The sequence below is a fragment of the Pteropus medius genome, unplaced genomic scaffold, assembly GCF_902729225.1.
Source record: "Pteropus medius unplaced genomic scaffold, Ma_sr-lr_union100, whole genome shotgun sequence".
NCBI lineage: Eukaryota > Metazoa > Chordata > Mammalia > Chiroptera > Pteropodidae > Pteropus > Pteropus medius.
Genome location: NW_024354875.1, coordinates 16,872,730 through 16,899,866, shown reverse-complemented (window position 1 = coordinate 16,899,866; position 27,137 = coordinate 16,872,730). Strand labels below are relative to the sequence as shown.

The window sequence follows — 27,137 nt, the reverse complement described above, 5'->3', positions numbered from 1 at the left end:
CTAGCAAACAGGTAGAGGGCTCTGTGCTCCCAGACTGAGCCAGGACAGGGAGAGCCACAGTACACACAGTACCTTCCGCTGGAATAACCATTTATGGTCACTCTTTGCTCTTTTAGTGAACTGGTTATCCTACAGCCTTGCTACTCAAAGTATAGTCCAAGGACCAGCACCGGTCAGAATCACCTAGCAACGTATGAGATGCAAAATCTCCACTCTAAACCTATGGAATCAGGATCCGTATGTCAACAAGATTCGTATGGACATTAAAATTTGAGAAGCATTGATCTATAGGACATCTTTTCCATACACAAACATACTTTTCCTTTTTTTGTAACTGTGGCACACATTGCAAAGGAAATCAACAGAAATCATATACTGTTCTAAGATATATCTTAGTAGAAATTATGTTACTACATATAACTAGGTTCACTAAAACCAACTAGAAAACAAACAACTTAGAACAAAAATTGAGCTCTTTGTCTGATATGTTTTTAATACTTTGAGTAGATCGGTGAACTTTCTTGTTGCAATGATTTAACACTTCTTGCAGAGTACTATTCAAATCAGGGAAATAATCAGAAACAACCTATTCAAGCACCAACCCAAATCTTGCTTTTTGGCTATTTCTAGAATTCCTCACACAGCTTCTCAGGTAAAAACAAACTACAAATTTCCAAATTAAACAACAACAACAACAACAACTAACATATTCAAGCAAAATAAATTTCTTCTAATATTTTCTTTGGCAGTTTTCAGTATGTTTATGCATGTTCTCTTAGCAGCTGAGCTCCCTAGAAATTACATTGATTTATTTGGATGACTCGCCCTATTCTTTCTCATTTGAGATTTTTGGTGATAACACAATCAGAACTTAATATTTTGATTTTCCAACATTACAAGGCTACATTCTCTTTAAGCATTCCGAGAATCTCAAGTTTTTTTGAGCTTTTTCTCTCCTTTGATTTTAAGTTTAAGCCACCAAACAAATGGGTTTATTTTCTCATCATCACTTTATCTCAAGAGTGCTCTGTCAGAAGCAATATTGTTTGCAATTAGACAAGCCAAGCAGGAAACAACAGTAGTACTCTCAGATTTCCTTAAAATGTTTTCCTTAATATAATATCAAGGTTATATCTTACAGGCTTAAATATTAAGGATCAATGTTAATTTTTGAGCCCCCAGTTCATGAACAAAACACTTAATTGTCCTTATTCTAGCACTTTCAAAGACAGTAGCATCATTCTCTAAATACTTTAACAAAACAGGATTTTCTGACTGATCAGTTATGTTTACATGAGAAATCAATAGTTTAGGCATGATTCAAGAAGTACTTGAATGAAGTATTTCTAACTGATCTATTTCATAATATTTTGTTCACTTATACGAACTTATTCATATATACTAAAGTGAAAGCTTATACATTGGGCGCAGAGTATTTGATTCTTACCCTTGTATCCAGCCACTAGTTAGAATAAGTGTTTATTTATAGGTGTAGTCGCTGTACTTGTAACTATAAGTGACATAAAATAAATTTTAAAAATGTCTTTGTTTTCAAAGTATTTCTCTAGGTAAGAAGACAAAGCAGAAGAAATGTGTGAGAAAAAGTGGGATAAAAAGTCTCGTTAATGTATGATGGTAACAACTATCATTTACTGAATTCTTATCATGAGTAAGACACTGTACTCAGCCCTTGACATATAGCAGTATTTCATTCACAACAGCTCCATTTTACAGATGAGAAAAACCGAGGCTGGGAAACTTTGGTAACTTGAAATTGTTATTCAGACCAACATATGGCATCAAAACCATGCTCTGAACTATATAGTATTGATTGCCTGATAGAGAGTAAGAGATGCGGTGCTTATTTCTTCTACTTTTAAAAAAATCTCTTGTCTACTATTTTATTAATTTTCCAAATTTATTGAGATATAATTGACATATAACATCATGTAAGTTTAAGATGTACAATTTGTTGATTTGATACACTTATATATTGCAAAATGATTACCATTATAGTGTTAGCTAACATCTCCATCGTATCACATACTTACCATTTCTTTTTGGTGGTGAGAACATTTAAGATCTACAACATTAGCAACATCCCCTTACTTTTGTATATACCAGTTGCAAACCTCTTGAAAACGAGAATAATGTTATAGTGCTGGGCACCGAGTATTCTGATTTCTCCAAGGAGGAACTACAAACTAGATCACCCAAATCTCGGCAATGACAGCGTAAGCTTGGTGTCCAAGACCTTTTCTAAAAGGAAGAGCAATAATATAATGGGTTTCAGGTCATTTTCTCATGGTTTGCACACTCACTAAACTCTTAATTTCTCCCAAGTTGTTTCATGCCTTTAGGATTTTTCACCTGATCTTTTGTATCAGTCCACCTCCTCTAACTTTAAGAATCAACTCAATCTTCACCTCTTCTGAGGAGGAATCTTTCCCTGACCTCCTGAGGGAGAGGAAATTACTCTCTCCTTTGTGTTTTGCTACTACTTATATCCCAGTTCTTTATAGCATACATTGTACTATATGTAACACTGATGTGTATGTGTGCACGCGCTTGTGTGCGTGCGTGCGCATGTGTGTGTGTGTGTATGTGTGTATTTATAGGGAAGTCTGGCAGGAGTTCGTTGCCATCTGGTAGAGGAGATAAATGTGTAGCATACATACATCTCATATCATGGCAGTGTAGATTTCCATGAGACCTCCAAGGCATCTCATGTGCAATATATTTATTGAGTGTGTGATAGGAAATAGTATAATATAGTGTAGGGTAGGAAAAAGTTTTCCTTTATCTTCTTAGGGTCCTGGCGGGGTCTGAAAATTTAACTGACAAAGACAGATTAACAGGAGAAAAGTATATAAATTTATTTAACATGTTTTATGTAACTCAGAAGCCTTCATAAGGAAATGAAGACCCAAAGAAACAGTTAGTCCTGAGTATTTTATGCTAGGTTTGATGAATAGTGGACAATTGTGGAGAAATGTGATGTTAAGGAGTGTGAGGTGAGTATAGTATACTGGGGAAATTTAGCAAGGCTTGTTTGAATTGTTTTCAGCATCCATTTGTCTTTGGAGGTAAGATTGCTCCTTTCCTCCAGGTAGAGGGAGGGCATCTCTTACAGGAGGGTTTTATGACCTGTTTCAGACAAGGGTAGTGATAGACGGAAAGGTCAGAATGACCTACTGTTCTCCCAGACTCCTTCAGCTTAAAATACTCAATACGCTAAGGTGCCACATGCTGGGGTAGCATGTCCTGAACTCCATCATTAGTAAAGCATTACTCGAATTGCCCTATTTGAAATTCTTCAAGATTTTAGTAGCTGCTCCATGAAAAAAAGCACTTGATAGTCAAATTAGTTTGAATAAAGTTAAACTTCTTAATCTGTGTTTTAATTTTTCTTGCACTACTACTCAAAACTCTTAATGTGCTGATGTGCATTTGTGAATCTCCAAAAGTGAATCCAGTTTGCAGCATTTCTTAATCATATTTGCCCATAGAATTCCTAATTCTCTATGTACAACAGAACACAATGTAGAGACACTGATTTCATGGTTAAGAGTAAAATATGATATCAATGTCATCATATGTTAATTGCTTGCTTTGGGGTCATCTCTTTAAGCCTTAGTGTCCTCATCTGCAAATGTGGGTGATACCTATATCTCATTCTATTATTGGCAAAATAGAGAGGTTTATAAAATGCCCAGGAGTTCTCAGTAGATGCTAGCAATTGTGGTTGTTAATGATAATAAGTCCAGGAGCTGACTATTCATCTTTAGAATCCCAGCACTTTGTAGAGTACTGGATCTGAACCTGATTTGAACTCAGGCAGTTACACATAACTCAGCCTTAGGATGTATTTGGCCAAAAGGACTTCTTTTTCCACTACCTGCATTCATTGTCCTTTAATAGGATCTGAGACAACATTAGATAAGTCCTGTTCTGGTCATGGTCCTGCTCCTTACAGTCTTCTAGTAAAAAACCAAAAATAAGACAAAAGGAGAAATGAGGCTGAACTAGACCTCTGGAGTTCATGGTCTTTAAAATTCTAAGGTAAAGCACAAGTAATTCTCAAGTTGCAACAGATGGAGTTTTTATGCTTCCTAACTGAGCTAATGAGCACAAAAGTCCTTATCACACACCACTTTATTTTTTTTCAGTTAGAAAAACCACTTTAAATTGATTCCTATCAATATTCTTGATATGAAAGAATTTGACTTTTGTTAATCTGTTATTTTAGACCACTATATCCATTATTATATATGATTATATAGCACTATAAACTAGAATTTATGCCTGGAAATTATTTTGATACATTTCCTCGCTGTTCTCTATTTATGAACAAGTGCAGCTGTGGGGTGGTTCTTTGTGTACAATGAAGAAACTGCAGTTCTTGAAATAAGCCGATGTTTTTATGTTCAAAGGAAAAGATCACACCTAGTGAAGTATTTATTTACAAGCCTCGCAACAAAACAAAAGATTAACAGAAAACTTTCAAGGGACATAAATCATAGAAACCAGCCGAACACCACAGCTTTCCTAACTTCAAGGCCCAGAGGATGTTGCAAAGACACAGAAAAACTGACCTTGTGCTGGCTGTAAAAATCTGTAGGTTGAGGGCATAATGACCAATAAATTAGAACGAGAGTTACAACCTAAAGAGATTTCCGCTTTGACTTTACTTGGTGTCAATCCACGTTTCCAACTGCATGTCCAGTAATATATACACACAAGAGTGGTTTTTAAAACATGTCCTAAATTAGTGTTGCTGAAAACTTCGGGAATGCTTTTGGGATAGATTTCCTCAAAACAAAACTAAAACCACCACGTTTTAAAAACCGAAAGTGAAAATTGTTATACTTGTTAGTGGTTAATCACTGGAGACAAGTCTGGTATTCTGAGCAATGGTTAGCCTTGAAGAAAATCACCATCTGAGCAGAGCTTTCTTTTGCTTTCTTTTTCTTTTTTAAGGAATCAAACTGTCCATCTGAGCGACACCTACTCGGGACAAGGCAGCGCCAGCCTCGGGGACGCGCGCCGTCCCGCCGGGTTCCCGGGGTTCCGGCGACTCTGACCTGCGCTCCCGCCGCGCGCCGCAGCACGAAGTTTCCGGGAAGGTCGGGCGCATCCGGCCTCTGGCTGCAGCGCTCGGCGGGCGGGTGAGTGCGGCGCCGTGTTGCGGGATGCCGTCCCTGCTCCGAGCAGTGCCGGGCTAAGAGGGACCCTGGGTGCGGAGGGAGGCGGGTTCCACCGGGTGCGAGACGGCTGACCGCGCGCGGGAGGACCGCGGGCGGAAAGCGCCAGGCTGCGGCTCTGCAGCCCCCTTCCCCACCCCCATCGCACCCCCCCATCTCGCCCCATCTCACTACCCCCGTTCTCATCCCTCCCCATTCCACCCGGCCCCGCCCGCGAGCTGCCCGCGGACCGGATCGCTGCGGCCACGCTGCAGCCCAGGGGGCGCGCCTGTCCCCGGGCCCACTATGCCTTCTCTATGCTGTCCTGGCCTCTGACCCCGCCTGTTGGCTTTGCTTCTATGCGGAAATTGAAACTTAAAATGGTTTGTGTTTTCCCACTGTTCCTGTGGCCTCTCTAGAGTTTTTAGAAAAACTGAATTTCCTTAAGGGGATTTCCTGTCCTCCGCTTGCGCAGGGTTTGGCAGTCGTGCCTCACTTTTCAGAATATGCAGGGATATTCTTGAAAGAAACATCCAAAGGAGAATGTGATGTTTCTCTGTCTCTATAACATACATAAGTTTTTAAAAAACTGTATAGAAGTTTCACCATTTTACCAATCACCACCTTCTTCCTACCTTCCCTTCTTTTCATTCTTTTTGCTGCCAGGCATACGTATGGGAAGATTAGATTCTATCAGGCCTGGCGCCACAATGATATGAGTATGTTAGGAATATAGGAGGTAGATGGGTGGAGGCGATTTTTTTCATTCGCTAGTGTAACAAATTAGCACGGATTTAGTGGTTTAAAAACCACACATTTATTGTCTTTAAACTTTTTAGGTTCCAAGTTTGATCTGGGTCTTACTGGGCTGCAATCACAGAGACTGCTGGACTACCTTCCTTTCTGTAGGCTCCTGGGGTGAATCTGTTTTCTTGCCTTTTTCTTCTTTTTTAGGCTTTCTTGGCTCGGTGGTGCCCTTTCTCCATCTAAAAGCCAGCAACGTATCTCTGGCCATTCTTCTGTTGTCACATTTCACTCTGACTCTGGTCTTCTGACTTCCTCTTTCACTTTAAAGGACCTTGGTGATGAAATAAAGTAAACAATGAGATAAATCAAAACCATGTGCCATCTGATAGGGTGCACTGAGAACACAGCATGACTTCTACAATATTCCTGCCAAAGATGCGTTATCTGAATCTAAACATGAAGAAACATTACACAAACTGACCTGTTCTCTTCAAAAGTGTCAAGTTTGTAAAAGCCAAGGAAAGACTGAGAAGCTGTTCCAGACAGAAGGAGACTAAAGAGACATCACAACTAAATGCAATGCATGATTCTGAACTGAGTCCTTTTGTTATACAGGATAATATAGATAACTGGCAAAATTTGAATTGGACCCAGGAATTAGATGGCAGGATCATCTCTGTATCTTAAAGTCACCTGATTAGCAAATTTAATTCAATCTACAACCTTAATTCTCCTTTTCAGTGTAGCCTAACATATTCACACATTAGGATGTGGACATCTTTAAGGGGGTCATCCGTCTGATGACATAAAAGGAAGGCATTACTGTATATCCTACTCATGCAAATAGGGAAAATATCCAGATACTAAATATGCCATAAGAAGTGTTGGAGATATTTATATGAGTTAAATACATTGAGACCCTTTATCACAAGCTTTCAAGAATATTGACTTAAAAAAAGCAATTAAATAATGTTACAGTTTCTGCTTTCTAGAAATGTAATAAAAGAACTTCATATGCCTGGGATGTCCTGAGCAGAACAAATACCTGTGTCAAGATATTGCACCATTTTATACAATTTGAGTGTTTTCAGTGTGTAAACTTGTATTGTGCTCTGACTGGGTACAGGAGGAGTGGACGTGGTCCCTGGCCTCAAGGTCGTGACCATGTAGTCATGGAAAATGACACAGATGCACAAATAATTAAAGCTCCTCAATAGGGGTAAAAGAGGAAGAAGTAACATCCTTCAGGGGAATCAGAAAAAACTTCAAGAACTTTGGGGGAAATTTGGAGTGGACCTTGAAGAGCAGTAGGAATAGTTAGAAATTAAGGTAGGAGGGGAGGAAGAATGTGACATACTGAGGGGCACAGGAGAAAAGAGGACTCTTCGAATTTTCAGTATGGTTAAGGGACTTAATCTAGGAATCATATAAATAAGACTAGAAAGTAAATTGGGTTAGATTATGTAAAAGCTTGGGCAAATGCCAAAAGCCATTATAAGGATTCTGCAGTTATGTATAAGATACATACCTTTTTTATTTTGAAACCATCTAAAACTTACAGAAAATTTGCAAGTGCAATAGAAATAACCTTTTTCCCCTTGAATTATTTGAGAATAGTTTCCAACCTCATGACCCATTGCCCTGGAATTCCTGAATATGTATTTCCTACAAAAAAAGGTGTTCTCTACATAACCACAATAAAGTGATCAAAATCATGGAATTAATATTGGTACATTACTGCCATCTAATTCCTGGACCCAATTCAAATTTTGCCAGTTATCTCAATACTATCCTGTATAACAAAAGGACCCAGTTCAGAATCATGCATTGCATTTAGTTGTGATGTCTCTTTAGTCTCCTTCTGTCTGGAACAATTTCTCAGTCTTTCCTTGGCTTTTACGAACTTGACACTTTTGAAGAGAACAGGTCAGTTTGTGTAATGTTTCTTCATGTTTAGATTCAGATAACGCATCTTTGGCAGGAATATGGTAGAAGTCATGCTGTGTTCTCAGTGCACCCTATCAGATGGCACATGATTTTGTTTTATCTCATTATTTACTTTGATTGTTTCATTTCGGTGGCATCTGCTTTGCTTCTCCACTGTAGTTATTCTTTTCCCCTTTGAAATTTATCAGTATTTTGTGAGGAATTATTTTGAAACTAACTAAATTGTCCTTACCTCACCAAATTTCAGTATTTATTTATGTCAGTAAGGACTCATAGTTTTCTATTTTATTCAGTGGGTTTAATCATTACCGTCATTATTTACTGTTATACTTAATTTATTCCCATATTTTGGCCACTGAGAACTATCTCAAGCTGGCTCCTTTGTCCTTTTGACACGTCTGCAACATTCTTTGAGCACTTCCTTGCTTTTTGGCCATATAAAATGCTCATCTTGTACTTCTCCTGTCTCAGTCCCAGAAAAGGCAAGGAGACCAAAATGGCGGTTTTTTTAAAAGGGAGCATCATGTTATGATTGAGATTAACTACAAAGGAATGTTAATACCCATTGTTTTTTATAATTGTGTTGAAAAGAAAAAGATTTTTAGCCTCTTTTATATATTTGTAGGTGTAAAGTTATTTAAAATATAGACTTTGTTCAGATATAAGCCACATGATAATAGACTTTCTGATAGGAAAAAAGATATAGCAAAGAAGAGAAGTTTCTTTTGTAAAAGAGCAAACATTGTTATTATTGAGTTGTGTGTATATGTTATTTTCAAAATATTAAAATTTTATGATAATTAGGAAATCATGGCTGCTGGTAAAGACAACGAAAAACAAGTCCTTAAGGATTGGCAAGATGAAGAATTTATGAAAGATGAACAAAATCAGGTAAAAAGGAAAAATCACTGGGTGATTTTATTTTCAAAGGAAAATATCACATTACCTTCATTTCCTTATGAAGGCTAGGATTCTAAAGATGAATGAATAGTCAGCTCCTGGACTTATTATCATTAACAATCGCAATTGCTAGCATCTACTGAGAACTCTTGGGCATTAATATTTTTTAGTATTTCAGTGAAGCATGTTTTTGTGTCTTTGTCTAGCATTACCTTGAATTTAGGAGGATATTAGGATTTTTCAAAATTTTTTAACTTCCATTATTCAAACCTTCCAAGAAGAATCATATTTCTGATTTGTCTCTTACAAAGCTTACAGCACTAGCTGCCTTTTCACTCCCTCATTTCTTTAATTTGCACTGAGAAATTAAGAGCTTAGTTAACAATAATCTGATCAGACCCAAGAGGAGAGAGAGGCTCAGGTAGCTTACACCATTTACCCGAAGCCATACGTGTGGCATGTCAAGGCAGCTGTATGGTAGAAATCACAGCAAAAGTTTTTAATTTCCCTAGAGTAACATTTGTGCAATTTAAAAGTCATATTGCAGTCACAAGTAGCTAGGAAAGGAATTGATCGAGCACTGCACTTAATTCAGAAGATCTGGGTGTCAGTCTTTACTCTTCTAAAAATTTCTGTGACTTTGGTCTATGTGAAAGGTGGTTTCCTTGTTTGTATAATGCAGATAATAATACTTGGGAGTGGTAGGAGATGATGATTATTATTATGATTTATTGTTAACATGATCAAATTTATTCTGAGACTGTCTAACGTCTTTCTTTGCCTTGTTTAGGGTGAGAGAAATTTAGCTTCTTTAATTCATTTAGAAAAATGGGGTTGGGCTGTTTAAATTTTTGGTGCTATTTGATATTTTTTTTTTTTTAGAAATTAATTACTGAAATAGCAAAAGAAAATATTCGGTTAAGTCAAGAGATCCAAAACCTTGAAGCTGAGTTACAAGAGACCATAAGTTCTCAGGTAACTCCTTTACTTATTTTATATATCATATTTTTACCAACACCATTTTCAGGAAAAGCAATTTCATTATATAAAATCGCTTTTAAAATATTGTGGTCATCCACAACACCACTGCTTGTAATAATCCCAAAGTGAAAATAACCTACTGTCCTTCCATAATAGAGTGAATTAATAAATTGGGGTGTCTTCACACAATGAAATACTACATAGCAGTGAGAATGAACAGACTAAAACTACATGCAACAACATGGATGAATTTCATAAACAGAGTGTTGAGCCAAAAGAAAAAAAAGGGGCATACTATATGCTTCCATTTAAATGTAGCACAGAAGCAAGATATTAGAAGTTAGCATGATGGCTACTTTTGGGAGCAGGTAGGAACTAGAAGGGAACCCAAGAGGCCTCTGGGGTGTTGGTTATTTTCTGTTTTTGATCTAGGTGCTGGTCACATGTGTGTGATCACTTTGTAAAATTTCATCTTGGTGTATACTTATGATAATGCACTTTTTACATTCATGTATACATTAACAAAAATGATAAAAACAAAAAAATGGTCACTATCAATCATTTTTGGATGAAATTCGTGGTCTTCTCACTAAATTCATTTTTATTCTCCTCATCCAAGCTGCTACAGTAATTAAAATAAGTTTCACAGTATAAAAAAATTGAGTGCATCTCTTTATCATTATTCTCTCCAAAATTTTCCTGTATTTGAATTATACATGACTTTCACCCCTTTTTTCTTCATAACCACTGATATTGTTACAAAAAATAACAGTTGTTTCTCTACACGATTTAAATGCTCAAGGCATGGTCACTTTTTGTTTCTGAAATGGGGATAAGATATTGAATATCAGGAAGTGAGAATTCCCATGTTTATGAGAGTTAGAGAAGACTCTATTAAGATTCTGGTTATTTCTCAGGCTGGAGCCAGAATTATTTAGTCTTACAACTCAAAGGGCCTTGAGAACCAGATAGTTCAGTTGATCCATTTTACAGAGGATCGAATCTGTGGTCCAGAGGGCATAAGTAAATTGCACTCTGCCACAGTGTGCTCAGGACTAGAATCAGGTACTCTCCCTCTCACTCCAAAAGCTCTTGACTTCTCTAAGTACAGGAATACTTCAGAAATGTGGGTTCAGTTCCAGACCACCATAATAAAGCAAATATTGCAATATAAGTGAGTCATACGAATTTTTTGGTTTCCCAGTGTATATAAAAGTTATGTTTACACTGTATTGTAGTCTATTAAGTGTGCAATAGTATTATGTCCAAAAAAATGTAATATCTTACTTAAAAAATATTTGATTACTAAAATATGCTAACCATCATCTAAGTTGCCAGCAAATTGTAATCTTTTTGTTGTTGGAGAGTTTTAGCCTCCAATGTGTAAAATACACAATATTTGTGAACTGCAATAAAGCAAAGTGCAATAAAACAAAGTACGCCTATATACTGGATATCTTCACATTATTGGGAAACACTTTGCCTTTTCTCGGGCATTACAGATTGTTTTGAAATCAGAATTATGATAGTCAGAAATTCTTAACCATAGCCAGTTTTTAAATGTCTCCTGTTCATTTCAAGTGATGTCTCATGAAGTTACATGTAAAGATATACAGTGAATATAAGATTAGATCAAACGACTCAAGAACACTTTTTATTTCAGCGTGTAAGTAATCATGGGAAATAGAAATGCAAACAGTAGTTTCATTTGTGCATTCATGTGTAGTTGTATAGGTCTGTTGATCCCAATGATTTTAAGCAGCTAAGTATTACCACTTAACTTTATCCTCCAGATTATAAATCTTGTTGATAGTGTCCCTTCACATTTTTATAAACCTAAGTTGTGGTAATGGTTAAAAAGTTGACGAGCAGGTGTTGGGGAAGGGGGAATTTAAATTTGGTAAATTTTAAATCATATAATTCAGAAGTCTTTCTTTTTGGATGAAATTATCAAGGTTTGCTATTAAAATAACTATAGTGTACTCTGGACTCCATTTTGTGTCTTTTTTTCAGTAAGAGTCAACATTCTGTCTAATGATTCCCTGTGAGCTAGCCTATTATTGGCACAGTTGTTTAAAAGTTACTTATCTACAGGAATGATATATAGGCTTTAGATTGAAACATTATACAACAGTGACCAGTTTAAACATTGATTAGAAAAGGTGAGACAGAAAAAAAATCTATGAGTGGTGAATATACAGTGTAAATGTATATATGCCTTACTATTAAAATGTACGGATGAAACACTGGATTTTGTTAAACAACGTCACCATAAAAAAACAATAAATTAATTAATTTTAAAAAAAGTGAGAGATTATAGACTTATAATTTCATCTGTGAAATAATATTAAATGGTCAGTATCTGATTACATTACTGATTACTTACTTGGGCAGAAGCAATTACTGAAGTGATTAAATAAGACCACGCTGGGTATTGTGTGGAGTTCTAAAATCAGTGGAGAATGAATTATTGAATGATCAGATCACTGGAAGGACTTAAGTTATTTCTTGTCTTGATTTTAATTTAACATTTGTGTTTGAATTAGATTAAAGAGGATATTCCTGAAACAAAGATGAAATTTACATCTTTAGAGAGTCCAGAGAACGACAGCCAGTTTTTAAATGTCTCCTGTTCATTTCAAGTGATGTCTCCAGTTCCTTATGAGCTACAAAAAGGAGAAGCGCTTATCACCTTTGAAAAAGAAGAAGGTATGACTAACATTCTACAGTATGACCAAGTTACTTTTGGAAAGCACTTGGACTCTCAAAGAGCTTTCATAAATATTTGGCTTTGCTTTACAATTTTTACACATTATTTCATTTAATCCTCAGATTGAAACTGAGGCAGGAATGATAATCTCCATTTCACAGAAAAGAAAACTGACTCTGAGACTTTAAGTGACTTGAATATGATCACTCATTCAGAACACAGTGGCTCTGAGACTCAGGCTCAGGTGTTGTGATGTCCAATACCAGCATCTTTCTATTATACCTGCTACCTCCAAATAATAATATTAGTAATAATGTTTTAAGGACTTAGAGCTCTACATGGTTCCCACAGACATTATCTCATTTTATACTCACATAACTCTATGAAAGCAATAAGATAGGAGAGTTACTATTTATATTTTATGGCCAAGAAAACAGATTCTCTGGTATTTAAATGATTTACCTAAGGACACATGACCAGTGAATGGAAAGAACCCAGGAGTCAGAGATTTGGGATGAGACCTGATGTTTGCTAAGTCCACCATGGTATGTAGGACCCTATTCAGAGCTGGGGGGTGAAGGTGGGGTGCCTTAATGAGGAGAATCTGGCTTTGAATACCAGCTCTGCCCCTTTCTAGAATTGTGATTTGGGTTGGTTTTTTATAAATCTCAGATTATTGTGACAGGACTTGTAGTTGTACCTACCTCATGGGGTTGCTTTGAATATTAAATGAGAAACATTGTTAAATACTTAGTGCAATGTCGGACACATAATAAACACTTAATAAACATTAGCTGTCATTGTTGCTACATGTTAGCAATTCTCCGGATAAATTTTCTAGGAAACAAGAAATCTAATGATTTTTGGCATAATTATATTACTGAGCCTCTCCCATTTGCGTGGAAAATTGGACATGATAGTTTTGTGATCAGTATAGCAAAGCTATCAACTTTTTAATGACTGATATCAAAGCATTTTAGCAAAAATAGAATTCTTGCTCAGGTCCATACATTTAACAAATTGCAGAGCTGAGAGCCCAATCCTGAGTACTCATATACTTTCTACTAGATAACATTCCTCTGAAGAGGCCACTATATGTCAAGTTATAGCGTGGGACCAGACTGTCTTCACAAGCCCTTCCAGTGCTCAGATACTGAGAATCTATTATTATAACTCATGTCTCCTGATGCCTGGTCCATCACTAGAGCCTGAAAATAAGTGTTAAAAAGAAAAGGATCCGAGTAGGTCAAGAGGTACAAACTTCCAGATATAAAATAAATAATTCATGTCTATGGCCATGCCACCCTGAACAGGCCAGATCTCGTCTGATCTCGGAAGCTAAGCAGGGTCGGGCCTGGTTAGTACTTGGATGGGAGATGACCTAGGAAGACCAGATGCTGTAGGCATAAAAAATAAAAAAATAAATAAAAAATAAGGGATTGTAAGCTGACAAGGTCCTTGCAATCTGTGAGGTCAACCAAGGGTTGCCTTGCAAAAAAAAAAGAATCATGGGGATATGATGTACAGTATGGCAACTATAGTCAGTAATATCGTATTGCAAATTTGAAAGTGCCAAGAGAGTAAATCTTAAAAGTTCTCATCACACAAACAAATTTTCGTAACTTTTTATAGTAGCAGATGGTAACTAGACTTAATAGTGATCACTTTGCAGTGTATACAAATATCAATTTATGAGGTTGTACACCGGAATCTAATATAATGTTATATGTCAATTTTACCTCCATAAAAACAAAAACAATAAAACAAAGGCATTCTGGTAGGTCAGTATATACACCAACTGTTCACCATTATTTGCAGCTGAGGATGGAGGAGGAGACCAAGAGCCATGCTGGCAGTTGACAGTGGTAATTGGGATGTACCTGAAAGACAGAAGTGTGGATTTGGGAGGCAGGGATTACCTAGGAATTCTAGGAATAGGATTCTCTTCAGAGGCAGTTGCATCACTGCTTCTGTACTAGGCATGGCTATGAGGTTCTGCTCTCCTGGGACAATTTTGGGTTTATGCAATTAAACAACAGATGGCTTTCGATGCTCAGAATCACAAAAGTTGAAATACTAATGGTTCCTCTCAGCTGCGTCAGATCACCAGATGTTGGAGATTTGGGTGTGGGGAGTGAGAGGGAAAGAGCATCATCTAAGTATTACTTCATTGATATTTTCTCCTATCATTGCCTGTTGTCTTTAACAAAAAAAGAGCCATAATTCAAGTTCTAGTCATATTATGATATGAGGAGTGTGAATTCTCACATGACAACGCCCTGTCTCCTAGCCTTGTTTCTCTCGTACTTCAGCTGTGGCGTGCTAGCTGATTGTTATAAAGACATGTGAAATTTATTAGACCAGGAGTGGGCATCTCTGATCTTCTTGACAAGCAGCTTCAAATATTAACAACTGAAGTATTATAAACTTGCACGTCACACAATTGAAAATAAACACACCCATATGAATTTTAAAGTGACATACAGTTGCTGTTTGTAGTTCTAATGATTTTTGGCATAATTGTATTACTGAGCTTCTCCCATTTGCATGGATAAATTAGACATGATAGTTTTGTGATCAGTATAGCAAAGCTATCAACTTTTTATTGAATGATATTAAAGCATTTTAGCAAAAGTAGAATTCTTCATTTAATATGGCAAAAAAAAGACTTTTTGATATTCAAGCCTATGTGGTCTTTAATATGTAATCCTTGGGAAAGACAGAAACAAAAATAAATATTTATTTCTATGGTGCTTGTAACATATTAAGAAGAAATGGCAGGAATGATACTGACTCACAAGCTTACTCAACATGGAAGAAATTTCTGGTTGTGCTTTAATGGGAATTCTCTGAAATTCTGTCAACAATGGAAAGGAAGGGTGTGTGGCTATAATGAAATAATATATGCCTTTCTGAAGGATTATCAGGCTTATCTCTTGAGAAACAAATCTAGAACTTGATGAGGATTTCTACATTGCATTTGTGCTGATGTATTTTGACATTAATATATCCTACTTTGGTATCAAGACCATTATCTCTTGGAAATCCTAAGAAAAGTTTAAAAATTAGATCCTTTAAACTAAAGAAAATTGAAAATCTTCAGGATAATTTGTTCTTAAACCAAAAGGGTAAAAATGTAGTGAAATGTTGGAGATTAATAACTCCCAAATTATTTTTCAGTTGCCCAAAATGTGATCAGGATACGGAATCATCATGTGCAGATAAATGATGTCGATCTGGAGGTTGTGGCCAAGCCCGTTCCATTGAAGTCTGGAGTCAGTTTCCAGGTAACGTGGTGATTAAAACTTTTCAGATTTCTATTAAACGTGGACACTTTTCTCATTCCTATTTCTACATATGAAATGATTTCCCAGTTTCACGCAGAAGTGTCTAAAATAAAGATCAATGTTACTGAAATTCCTGATGAATTGCCTGAAAGTCAGATGAGAGACAAGCTAGAGCTGAGCTTTTGTAAGTCCCGAAATGGAGGCGGAGAAGTGGAATGCGTGGAGTATGATAAACAGGCCCGAAGTGCTGTCATCACATTTGTGGAAACTGGAGGTATGCACGCATTTAGAAAGTTAAAAATTACTCTACCATTTAAATTATGTTCTGCCATTTTTGAAAGTATTCCTTTTCTACTTTTATTTGAAATTTATTAGCATAATAATAGAGAATTTTTAAAAACCTTATAAAATGGTTAAGTCCTGAAAATGATTTTCATAAATCCTACTGAGAATCTTACAAACAACGAATACATAAATCTTAGAGCATCCTCATCACGTGCCAGGCATGGAGCCAGGTGTTCTATACATTTATCTTCTCTGATCCTCAGCACAGCTGTGGAGGTTGGTGTTATACTCATTTTATTGATGAGGAAACTGAGGCCTAGGGAGGGTAAATAACTTATCCAAGATTTCACAATGGATGTGTGGCAGAGAAATTTAAATATATTTATGTAAAGCTGTCTCTTCCGTCCCACCTATTAGGATTGACAAGGTTCTCTTAGGTGAAGGAGATCGATTCCAGAGAAGACAAGTAGTGTTGGAAAGGACAGCTAGACATCTGCTCCCCTTATAGGTAGAAATGGACTTTTATCAAATCATCTGAGGGTTGTTTTACATCCTTATGATTAAAACTAGAAGATTCTACAGCTGCTTCTAGTAATATGTTCAAATGATTCTCCGTGTAAAAATCTCTTTCTCTAATTTACAGGGCTTCTCCTGGGTTTGCACATATAATAGAAATCCAACTGTACAATTAAAAAACATTAACCGATTAGGTTTTTTTCATAACAAAGTAATCCGTGTTTTTAAAAGAAATTAAAATAATAGAAAAAAGCATTAATTTAGTAAAAATTGAGATATTTTCTTAAACTTCTCTTTCTCCTATTATGTAGTTAGTTCTGGTTAGGTCTTTTTAGAATTGCTGGATCATATGATAATTCTATGCTTAATGTTTTGAGGTACTGCCTTAATATTTTTCCCTGTGGCTGCACCATTTTACATTCCTACCAGTAATGTACCAGCCTTTCAGTTTCTCCACAGCCTTGCCAGCAAGGGCCTGCACTCTTAACCACTGTCCCATACTGCCAGTCCAAGGCAGACTGGGAAGAAGAGGGGGAAAAAAAAAGATTACATATTATTATTTTTCTCTTCTAGGAGGAAAATGCTGCTAAACATAAATCTCATTATTTTTTGTTTTGGAGAAAGCCGATTAATTTTTATTATTTGCCTTCACTTTATCTAGGTGATGTCCAATGCTCTCCCACATCTTTGGTTAATGTCATTATATCAGTTTACCGAATAGCATGTATCAGTTATAGGATAACTAACACACATACATAAACACACACACTATACTAATAAAGTAGGATACTATATATGTGTGTGTATGCATATATAGTAAAAAATATATGTTATAAAAATATATACATATATACTATTCTAATCATAGTTTTCCTTTATACTTCAGAAACTGGGAAACAGTCTTCTTACGATGGGTGGGTTACTGTGCATTGACTGACTGAAGCGGATAATTCAAGAGAGAAAGATCTATTTAAACCTTATTCTTGTTTGTTCTATGTTTTTCAAAATTATGTACTGTGAAGTCTTTAAGTGGACTGTAGAATTTTTAAAAATTTAATCACTCAATTTACTGTTTATTGTGATACTCTTTTTGAAGGAAGTTTTAACTTAGGTTTATGCAATAAATAAAATAATTTTTTAAAAATTTACTTCTAGTTGTGGACAACATTTTGAAAATGAAAGACTATCCTCTTTATATAAATCAAAACTGCCATAGAGTTGTTGTTTCTCCGTACATAGAAACACACGTGAAAAAGTTTCAGGTAAAGTCATCTTTTTTCTTTCATTGTGGAAACTTACTGCTTGACCCTATCCCCCTCCCCACCCCAAAAAAAGTTGTGAGTCTGATACTGTTTGAATCTTCCTAGTGAGGGAATAGCAAAATAGTTTCTTCGTTTCGGCTTGGTGCAGAATAAATTTGTCTTTTAAAAAATTATTTTAATGCAAAACTATACCTTATTTAATTTATTATACACTTTTTAAAACTGAAATTATTCGTATAATGGCACAATTATGTACATGGAGACATAGCTACGTTTCTCTCGTATGTGTACTACCATTGGGCATTAAAAATAATTTTTCCTGCTCATTTTCTCTGAACTCATTATCTTTACCCCAAACTTGCTCCCTTTTTCTATTCCTACTCAGGTGTTAAATGTTACCACCCTCTACCTAGTCCACCAACCTGAAAGCTAAACTCATGCTTAATTAACTCTTCTTTTTACTTTACCTCAGATATTCATTTGGTCACTCAGTCTTGTCACTCCCACTTCTAACTACCTCTCTAACTAGTCTTTTGTTTAGAGTTGCTCTCCTTTCCTCTGTTTGTCATAATGCCACCAGAGTCGTCTTTCTGAAACTCAGATCTGACTCTTGATATTCTCTTGCTTGAAAAATCTTTCTGAGGCTCCTTGTCTCAACTAAGATAACTCCAGAATATTAAGCAGAGCTTATAAATGTGAAGTTTTGCCATTCAAAGCTCTGAGAAATTGTTTTATTTATCGTTTTTTACTTTCTTTCTTAGGTATTTTCAGGAATATCTAAAAGGACGGTGCTTCTGACTGGAATGGAAGGCCTTCAGATGATGGATGAAGAATTTATAGAGGATTTGGTTAACATTCACTTTCAACGGGAGAAGAATGGTGGTGGAGAAGTTGATGTGGTCAAGTGTTCTCTAGGTCAACCTCACATAGCATACTTTCAATAATAGACTCATGGAATCATATGAAAATTAGATCTTCTGAGCCCAAATCACTCTCAGTGTTTGACAAAAATTAATATTTTTTCCCTTCAAAAATGAAAACTTAAATTCTTTAGTGTCCTCATAGTCTTAGAGACAAAATACATTTTCATTGTTTTAAATTCTTCTTTGTTCTCGTCTGTACTGCATATTTATAAATGTAGTAAGTGCACTGTATGAGAAACAGTTTTGTTCATAAATTATGTGGATTGGTGCCAAGTCTGTTGAAATCAACTGTTAAGCGATGATGTTGTCCCCCTGCCATGTTGTATCATTCTGTCATAGTCATGCAGGCCAATTCTGTTTTCGTTCCAGGTCCACCATATGCAGGTATGACTCTTAACATTTCCCCAAAGAAATGTTACACTCAGCAGTTTGTGATTTCTGTAGAATTTGCTGAATTTTAAAGAACTTCAAGAGTAATCATTTTCCACTTTCCAAAGCATTTCATTCTAAAAGTATTTCTCAGAGCCAAGTGTGGTGGGTTTTTTTTTTCATTTTCCTTCAACCTGAGTGCCAAATGACCCCTATTCCTTCCAAGGCATCCCTCTCCGAATGGAACTTGGAAAGACCAGAATTTTCTTTTTTTATGCTTACAATGTAAAGAATCCATTTAAAGGACTGAAAATGTAAAGCTGCTGGCTTATCGCTCATCATGCTAGATGCTGGGGGATGCCTGAAAGTAAAAACACAGTACCTTTCATTTAAGAGCTAAAGATTTAGTTGGAAAGATACCCAGTTTATTAGCATCCCACTGTTTTAACTTACAAAAACTTTAAATGGTAAAATTCAAGGTTCCTATTTAGGGAAGGTAAAATTCTCTTTGGTAAAGAATATTTGAACAGCTTTTATCTTAAATACATATTAAAATGCTGGCAGAAATGAAATGCTTTTAGAAAAGATTCTAAACCTAAACCTATCTAATGCTGCTTGCCAACTAAAATAAACGAAAAGAAATGCTAAAAGAAAAAAAGCTTTGTTTTTCTTTTGATATTTTATTTTTAGGTTTTAAAGTTGTTATGCTACCATCAGAAGTAGTCATTATTCTTTTATTGCTCTTTGGAATTAGAGATGGTGTGTAAACTGGGCGTTTGTAATAGTTCTCCCAATTCGTTGTTTTAGGAAAAAAATCTCTCATTATGTTAGTTTTTTGGAAATAGTACTATGATTTCAAGTTCCCCAGAATACAAGAAGAACAAGTTAAATGACCTTATTTAGTTTTACTTGGTTCAGTTTCACTAGCACAGTCATTTTAAGTCAGGGCAAACTGCCAATCAGAAATAATTGTTTCCTAATATTTAGGACAAGGTCTGAATAGTCACTTTTGTTTCTTTGGGTGCCTTCTTTAGGCAACAAAATAGATAATTTAATTCAATTCTAAATTTTCACAATGGTTTTTGATAAATATTACTTAGGAAATTATTCTTTTCCTCTTTTTCCTGCTCCACCTGTGTGTAATCTGGCTGGATATTAGAAATCAAGCATTGACTTCCTTGCCTATTTCTAGGGTTTTAGAGATCTTATAGGACGAGAGTTGTCTTTGAAAATTTACCAAAAGATACTGTTTTAACTATTTAACATATTGTATTTTAAGCTCTACTTAATGTGTGAAAAGACATCGTCAATATTTAAGTCAGGAAAGATAGATATGTGGAATTACAAGTCCCTCTAGCTGTTTGTAGATTTACCAGTCAAAGTAGGCTAGGTAACCTATGATAACAAACCACCTCCCACCTCAGTGGGCTAATGGAATAAATGTTTAATTCACATTCATGTTAAATGTCCAGGACGGGTTGTTAGGGGACTCTGTTTGTCCTAGTCACTTAAGTCCTCGTCTTGAGACATTCTTCCAGAATCATGGAGGTAAAGAAAAATTACATCTGGAGAATCTTGCACCAGCAATTAAATGCTGTGACCCAGAAGTAACCTGTGTCATTTCCTCTCACATCTCATTGGCCAGAAATAGTTACATGGCCTCAGCGAAACATGAGAAAATTCTGTCCTATAAAAACGAGGAGAACCAGCTATAACTGAGCTAGAATAATAAGGAGTATGCTTTGTCTTATCCTACTGGTCATCAATATTTTTAACACTCTTCTTCACATATAAAACATACGTCCCATTCCCGAGGGAGAAAAACAAAACAAAAGTCCCCCAATCATGGCATCAAACTCAAAATTATATGAGCTATAGGTGATATGTGGTCGTTTCTAGATTGGGTATGAATGTTACTCCTCTTTCTCCAGAGACCCTACAGTATACAATAGTGGAACTAGAACAATATAACTGCAATAAACTCTACCACATTTGGAAAGGGACAGAATAGGAGACACATGGCAGTCACTGGGCCAAAGCCATCCCGAAATCCCATTGAGTAGATCTGTACTCCATACCCGCTGGGTGTGGAATTTTGTTTAGGCTGCGATTCCACTCTGGATATTCTTCTCTTGCTCCTTGTCCTCATAGCTCCTGGACATTTTTCTCTTTCCCTTATTCTCCTTGGTCACATCTGGAATAGACATTTGAAACATATCCTTGGGGGCTGAAAAGCTTCCTCACTCAGTACACTTCCAGTGATCAATGTTTGGGACCAAAGTTTTTAAAGTTTGAACAGTCACAATCTCTTCGCTCCACCTGGTGGCCATTTAGCTGGTATAATTAAAAAACTTACCAAGTTTCTTACTCATTTTCTTCTGGTCAGTTTATATGGGCTAATAGCAACACCCACAGTTTTTTTCTGGACTTACTTTTTAGAGTTGCTGTCATTCTTTGTTTTCTTGGCCCCATTCTTCTCTACCTCTCTTCATTAAATTATGGGTACTTTGAGTCTCTCAGGCCACTTCAGTTTCTTTTCCCTGAGCTGGTTTGTGCAGTTGAAAGGGTTTATTGAATTCCACAAGCTTAATTGGTGTTTTTGCTTTGAGAGACCATAATCTGGTCAGAGGTTCAAACTTGACTTGATCTTCACCATAAGGCAGGTTCTAATCAATCAGCCTTCGTTCCTCAAAGGTCTGTTTTATAATTTGAGAATGAGAAGTGTTGTTACTTCCATTCCCACAAGTTTCCGTATTTTTCTGGACTTTCTCCATTTCCTTTCATTACTGCTTTCAAACTGGCTCATTTAAATTCTAAGCTTATTTCTTATATTACTTTGTCAAATGCTCCCATAATAACAAACACATGGTACTAATTTTGTTGTTCACACTCTTAAAAATTAAAACTACAAGCTAATTAAAAACATTATCTACATTCCAGCCTATCATGTGTAAGTTTTACCAAATGATTTTTCATTACATAATATAGAGCATCATCCTTCTTATCACATAACTATTTTCTAAATACCTGACACTTCACCCCTAAGCCAAAGCCGTGTATCTTAGATTGTGTTGTGGATTGTCTTTTTTTTTTTCCCTTTTTAACAATACTCCCTTTCAGAATACCAATTTCTGTATAATTCAAGATAGACTATGTGATGCTGATGTGACAAATTATTTCTAAATTTCAGAGATCTAAAACAACAAAACTTTACTCTTTGCTCATGCTACATATCCATAATGGATCAGCAAAAGGAATACTCATGGTAGACACTTAGGGACCCAGGCTAATAGCAGCCATCAACTTGATTGCGGGATTGCCATGCTGGAGGAAAAGAGCTTTGAAGGGTCTTAAACTGGCAATTAAATTCTCGGTCCAGAAATGTCCCTTTCGATCATAACTGAATCAGAACTAAGGATGTGGTCCTACCCAACCATAAAGGAGCTTGGATGTTCAATCCTGTTACATGCTTGGGAGGCAGAAAGCCAAAACTGTTTTGTGAATAGCATTAATGATATCCAGTTGATATTCAAAGAGAAGAGATGCTCATTCTTGAAAAATATACAAAGCGTAATGAAGATAATAAAACTCACAAAAATTTACCCCTAGAGATAATGGTAAACATTTTATATCCTTCCTAACAATCTTTTTTTTTTTTTTTAACCATATCACATTTCCTCTTGTGAATATACCATATGTTATTATTTCTTTACTGTTGGACATTAAATTATTTCCAATTTTTTCACATTTGTAAGTGCTATGATGTATATAAACACTTGATTATCTTGGTATACAAATCTTTTTCTGCAGTTCTGAACTAGGTTGACAGATTAAAGGATATAAAGGATATAAATCCTTTTAAGGATCTTTATTCCTGTGGCTGCAATTGCTTTCCAGAAAAGGAGGCATAGGTCTATACTTTTGTTAAAAGTCCAATAAAGGGCTATTTCATTGCTCCTTTTCAGCAATGGATACTACTCCTTGAAAAATAATTTTATTTTTATCCTATTTTTGGAAATCTTTACAATTTATGCCACATCTTATAAAAATAAATAATTATCAAGATACAGATAATAGGATTTGTGTTGTTTTTTGGTATCACAAATTTAAGACATTCAGGAAAATGCCAACCAATTTGACTTTACTTAAGCTATGATACAGAAACAAGTACAGTGAGATAGGAGGTCTTATACCTAGGGCTATGAGATTAAAATATTTTTTTGGATTCGGTTTCAGTAATAAGCTGCTAGAATTATTTTGGCTACATTTGAAGTCCTGCTTCAAGAGTAGTTTGGCATTATAGGGGAGGAAGAAGTTTCCTTTGACTCCTTTAGAGTCCTTAGCTAGATCTGGAAATTAAACTGATAAAGACGGATTAACAGGACAAAAGCATGCAAATTTATTTAAGATAATTTTTCTGCAGCACAGGAACCTTCAAAAAGAAATGAAGACCCAAAGAAATGTTTAAACCCAACGGTTTTTATGCTAGGATCGGGGAAGAGTTTAAAGTAATAGAAAGTGATAGAGTATCAGCTAAGCATAGTAAACTGGAGAAATTTAGCAAGACCTTTTCATATAGATTGCTTTCTGTGTCCCTTGGTCTTTGGAGATAAGAATACTCCTTTCCCCTGGGCAAAGGGAAGGTATCTCTTTACAGAAAGGTTTTATGACTTGTTTTTAAGGTGAGAAAGGGAAGGTGAGAAAATTCTTCTTGCACATGCCATTTCTCATATTCCTTCAGAAATACTCAATATGCCAAGATGTCATATTTTGGGATAGCATGTCCTGAACCCTGTTAGGGCATACAGGTTGCAATGGCTGGTGCATACAAGGTTAACAGTTGCTCTATGTCAGGTTAGATGGCACAGATGGGTAGACCTGCACTCCCAAGTCTAATACGAAATCTCATATTATTGAGAGGGTCCCCACTTGGATTATGTTAATAAAAGTTAATTTTAGTTCTCACTCCCAGCCCAAGCCACAATTTTCCTACCTTCTTTCTTCATAGGCTTGTCTTTTCTGGTTAAATCGAATTATATAATATGTGGCCTTTGTGTCTGGTTTTTCACCTAGCATGATGTTTTTGAGCTTCATCCTTGTTGTAGCATGGATCACTATCTATTTTATTCCTTTTTATTGCTGAATAGTATATATAGACATACAATGTAATACTATACATAGTGATATATATTATATATGTGTGATACTATATATAAACACATATATGTGTGTGTATATATGTATATGGCATTTGGTTTATCCTTTAAGCAATTGATGGCCATTTGGGTTATTTCCACTTCTTGGCTATTATGTATAATGTTATGAACATTCGCGTGTCTTGGACATGTTTTTATTTCGCTCGGGTAGTTAGTTATCTAAAAGTGAATTTCTTGGTCATATGGTAAATTTATTTTTAACTTTTCGAGAAACTGCTAAATTGTTTTAAAAAGTGGCTGTAACACTTTATTTTCCCACTATGTGTGAGAGTTTTCATTTCTCAATATTTTTCACATTTGTCATTATCTCTCTTTTTGATTATTGCCATTTTAGTCAGCATGGAATGGTATCTCATTGTAGTTTTAGTTTACATTTATTCGCAATGATGTTGAGCATATTGTCATGCGCATATTAGCCATTAATATATACTCTTTGATGAAATGTCTATTCAACTTTCCATTTTTTTAAACAAATTTTAAATTTTATTAAATTTATTAGAGGTGACATTGGTTAATAAAATTATATTAGTTTCAGGTGTACAACTCTGTAATATACCATCTGTATGTTGCATTGTGTGTTCACCACCCAAAGTCTAATCTTCTTTTTGTTTATTTTTAAATTGGATTGTCTTATTTTGAGTTGTAAGAGTTCTTTGTATATTCTGGATACAAATACATTACTAGGTATGCGATTTGCAAATATTTTCATGGTGTTCTTTCATCGTAGTGGGATACATTAGTCAGGGTATGCTAATTAACATTGCTGAAAAAATTTCAGTGGCTTAAAGGAGGAGTCCTCAAACCCCCGGACTAGTGCCCAGTGAGCAGCAGGTGTACTGTGAAGTTTCATCTGTATTTGCAGCTGCTCCCCATCACTGCCTCAGCTCCACCTCAGATTATCAGGCATTAGATTCTCATAGGAGCATCGGTCCCTGATGCCAAAAAGGTTGCGGACCGCTGGCTTAAAGCATCAAAGTTTTATTTCTCATTCACGTAAATTTCATTATGGGTCCAAGTAACTCCCTGGTGCATGTGTTCTGTTTTGGCTCACTGATGCACGTTCTTCTCAACATAAGAGCACCAAGGCAAAAAAGAAAGAGCATTGGAGACTCCTGAGCTGGCAATGAAATGCTTCCCCCCAAATATATGACATATGTCAATTCTCTTCATTTCATTGGCTGAATGAATCATACGACCATACCTAACCTCAAAGGGTGAGGAAGAGAGATTCCTCCAATGTGTCTGAATGAAGAAAAGAATAAGGAATATTGGTAAGCAGTACTAACGTCTACCATGTGGGGAGAAAACAAGCAAGAAAAAATAAACCAATGAAGATATTTTTAGAAAGGGGTGAGCACCATTAAGATGGAATAACAGAATGATATAATAACAATTAACTGTAGGGAATGAATATAGAATGAGTAATCAGAAAGTCTGTCTGAAGAGGGGTCATTTGAACTAAGACTCCAATGACAGGAAAGAGTCAGTTAGGTGAGGATCCAGGAGGAGCTTTGCAGCCCTACACAAAAAACTACAGCCAGGAAAAGCCTTCATGTGAGATGCTAGTTGATGGTGGTGGAACAGAGGCTATGAGGACATTGTTAGGGGGTCTGGCCAAAGAAAACAGATCAAGGCCGTTTTGCTTTCCAGGTGATCAATATAATTTTATTTAAAGAACAATGGGAAAACAATGCAGTGTTTAATCAGGACCAAACCTGATTTGCATTTAAAAAATATCGTGGGTGTGGTATCCAGAATGAATTGAAGGGGAACAAGGCTTGATAGAAACTTGATCTGGGAGGTAGAGGTGGAGTTGGAGAGAGTATGACCTTTATGAGATATATTAATAGAGCTAAAGAAAAGAGAAATCAAGGAAGATAGGTGAATCATGAGCTTGAACTACTAGGTGGGTAGTGCAACTATTTACTAAGAGGGGAGGAAGGACAGTTCTGCTTGGTCTTGTTAAATTTCACATGCTTGTTAGACATTCAAGTGTGCATTTAGGTATAGGAATCTGAAGATAAAATATAAATTGGGGAATTACATACAGATCTCATTCTGTTCTACAATCTTCATAGCCTTAGGCCTTTTAGATGTGCCTTCGGCCATATAATAAATAGCTCTATTCATGGGTTAACTGGGTGGGTCCTAGTTTTGAAAAGAAATTATGTGTATTACAAGCAACTCAAAATTTATGTGCAATGTCTTAGTTCTACCTGTGCATTTAGCTTCACAGTTACGAAGGTGGAATTGCTAATCTAAGCCTTGTGTGCATTTTCACTTTTTTATTTTTGCATTTTACATTTTGAAAGGGGCCAAAATCCTTACAAATATCTGCACCTATCATGCTTGCAGCAACAATGATGCTGTCTCGCTCTCTGGCTAACACTTTAATTTTTTGCCAATCTAATCGTGGAAAAAAGGGATCTCATGATTTCAATTCGTAGTTAAGAGTGGAATTGGGCTTCTTCATATTTGCCAGCCATTTCCCGTTCTTCTTCATGCCATCTTTGACTTGGAAACTATGTATATAGATTCCCTAGGTCCCCCTAGATCCGAGCCTGATGTGGTAAAGCTGGTGAGCTCTCTGTTGGCAAAGACTGTGCGCTTTTCATCCTGTGCCCTGCGTACCTAGCCGTGGCCTGCGACTGGCTCTGGGTTGGGCAGGTGACAAGAAGGGTACAGGGGTGGCGTGGTGAGAAGACGGCCGGGGAGATACCGCAGGGGGCGTAGGAAGAACGATCCAGACTAAACTGAGCACAGGACCTATGCGAGCCCGGAGAATCCCGGAATTCTTCCCGGGGAAATCCT

At 36.2% G+C, this 27,137-nt stretch overlaps 1 protein-coding gene and 1 pseudogene across 1 annotated transcript; both read left to right on the top strand.

Annotated features, from left to right (window-relative positions):
• Positions 1-5,035: 5,035 nt before the first annotated feature.
• On the top strand, positions 5,036-19,768 carry NMI (N-myc and STAT interactor). Its single transcript, XM_039855261.1, has 8 exons — positions 5,036-5,168; positions 8,682-8,768; positions 9,660-9,752; positions 12,305-12,467; positions 15,649-15,755; positions 15,843-16,029; positions 17,712-17,818; positions 18,580-19,768. Exons 2-8 carry the CDS (start codon positions 8,688-8,690, stop codon positions 18,760-18,762), a joined length of 921 nt encoding a protein of 306 aa, XP_039711195.1. The 5' UTR covers positions 5,036-5,168; positions 8,682-8,687; the 3' UTR covers positions 18,763-19,768.
• Positions 13,756-13,874, top strand: LOC120597316 (uncharacterized; annotated as a pseudogene).
• Positions 19,769-27,137: the final 7,369 nt, after the last annotated feature.

Coding starts and splice junctions, on each gene's coding strand:
- NMI (XM_039855261.1), top strand. CDS start 8,688: ATGGCTGCTGGTAAAGACAACGAAAAACAAGTCCTTAAGGATTGGCAA. Junction 9,753..12,304: donor AAGAGACCATAAGTTCTCAG/GTAACTCCTTTA, acceptor TGTTTGAATTAG/ATTAAAGAGGATATTCCTGA. Junction 16,030..17,711: donor CACATTTGTGGAAACTGGAG/GTATGCACGCAT, acceptor ATTTACTTCTAG/TTGTGGACAACATTTTGAAA.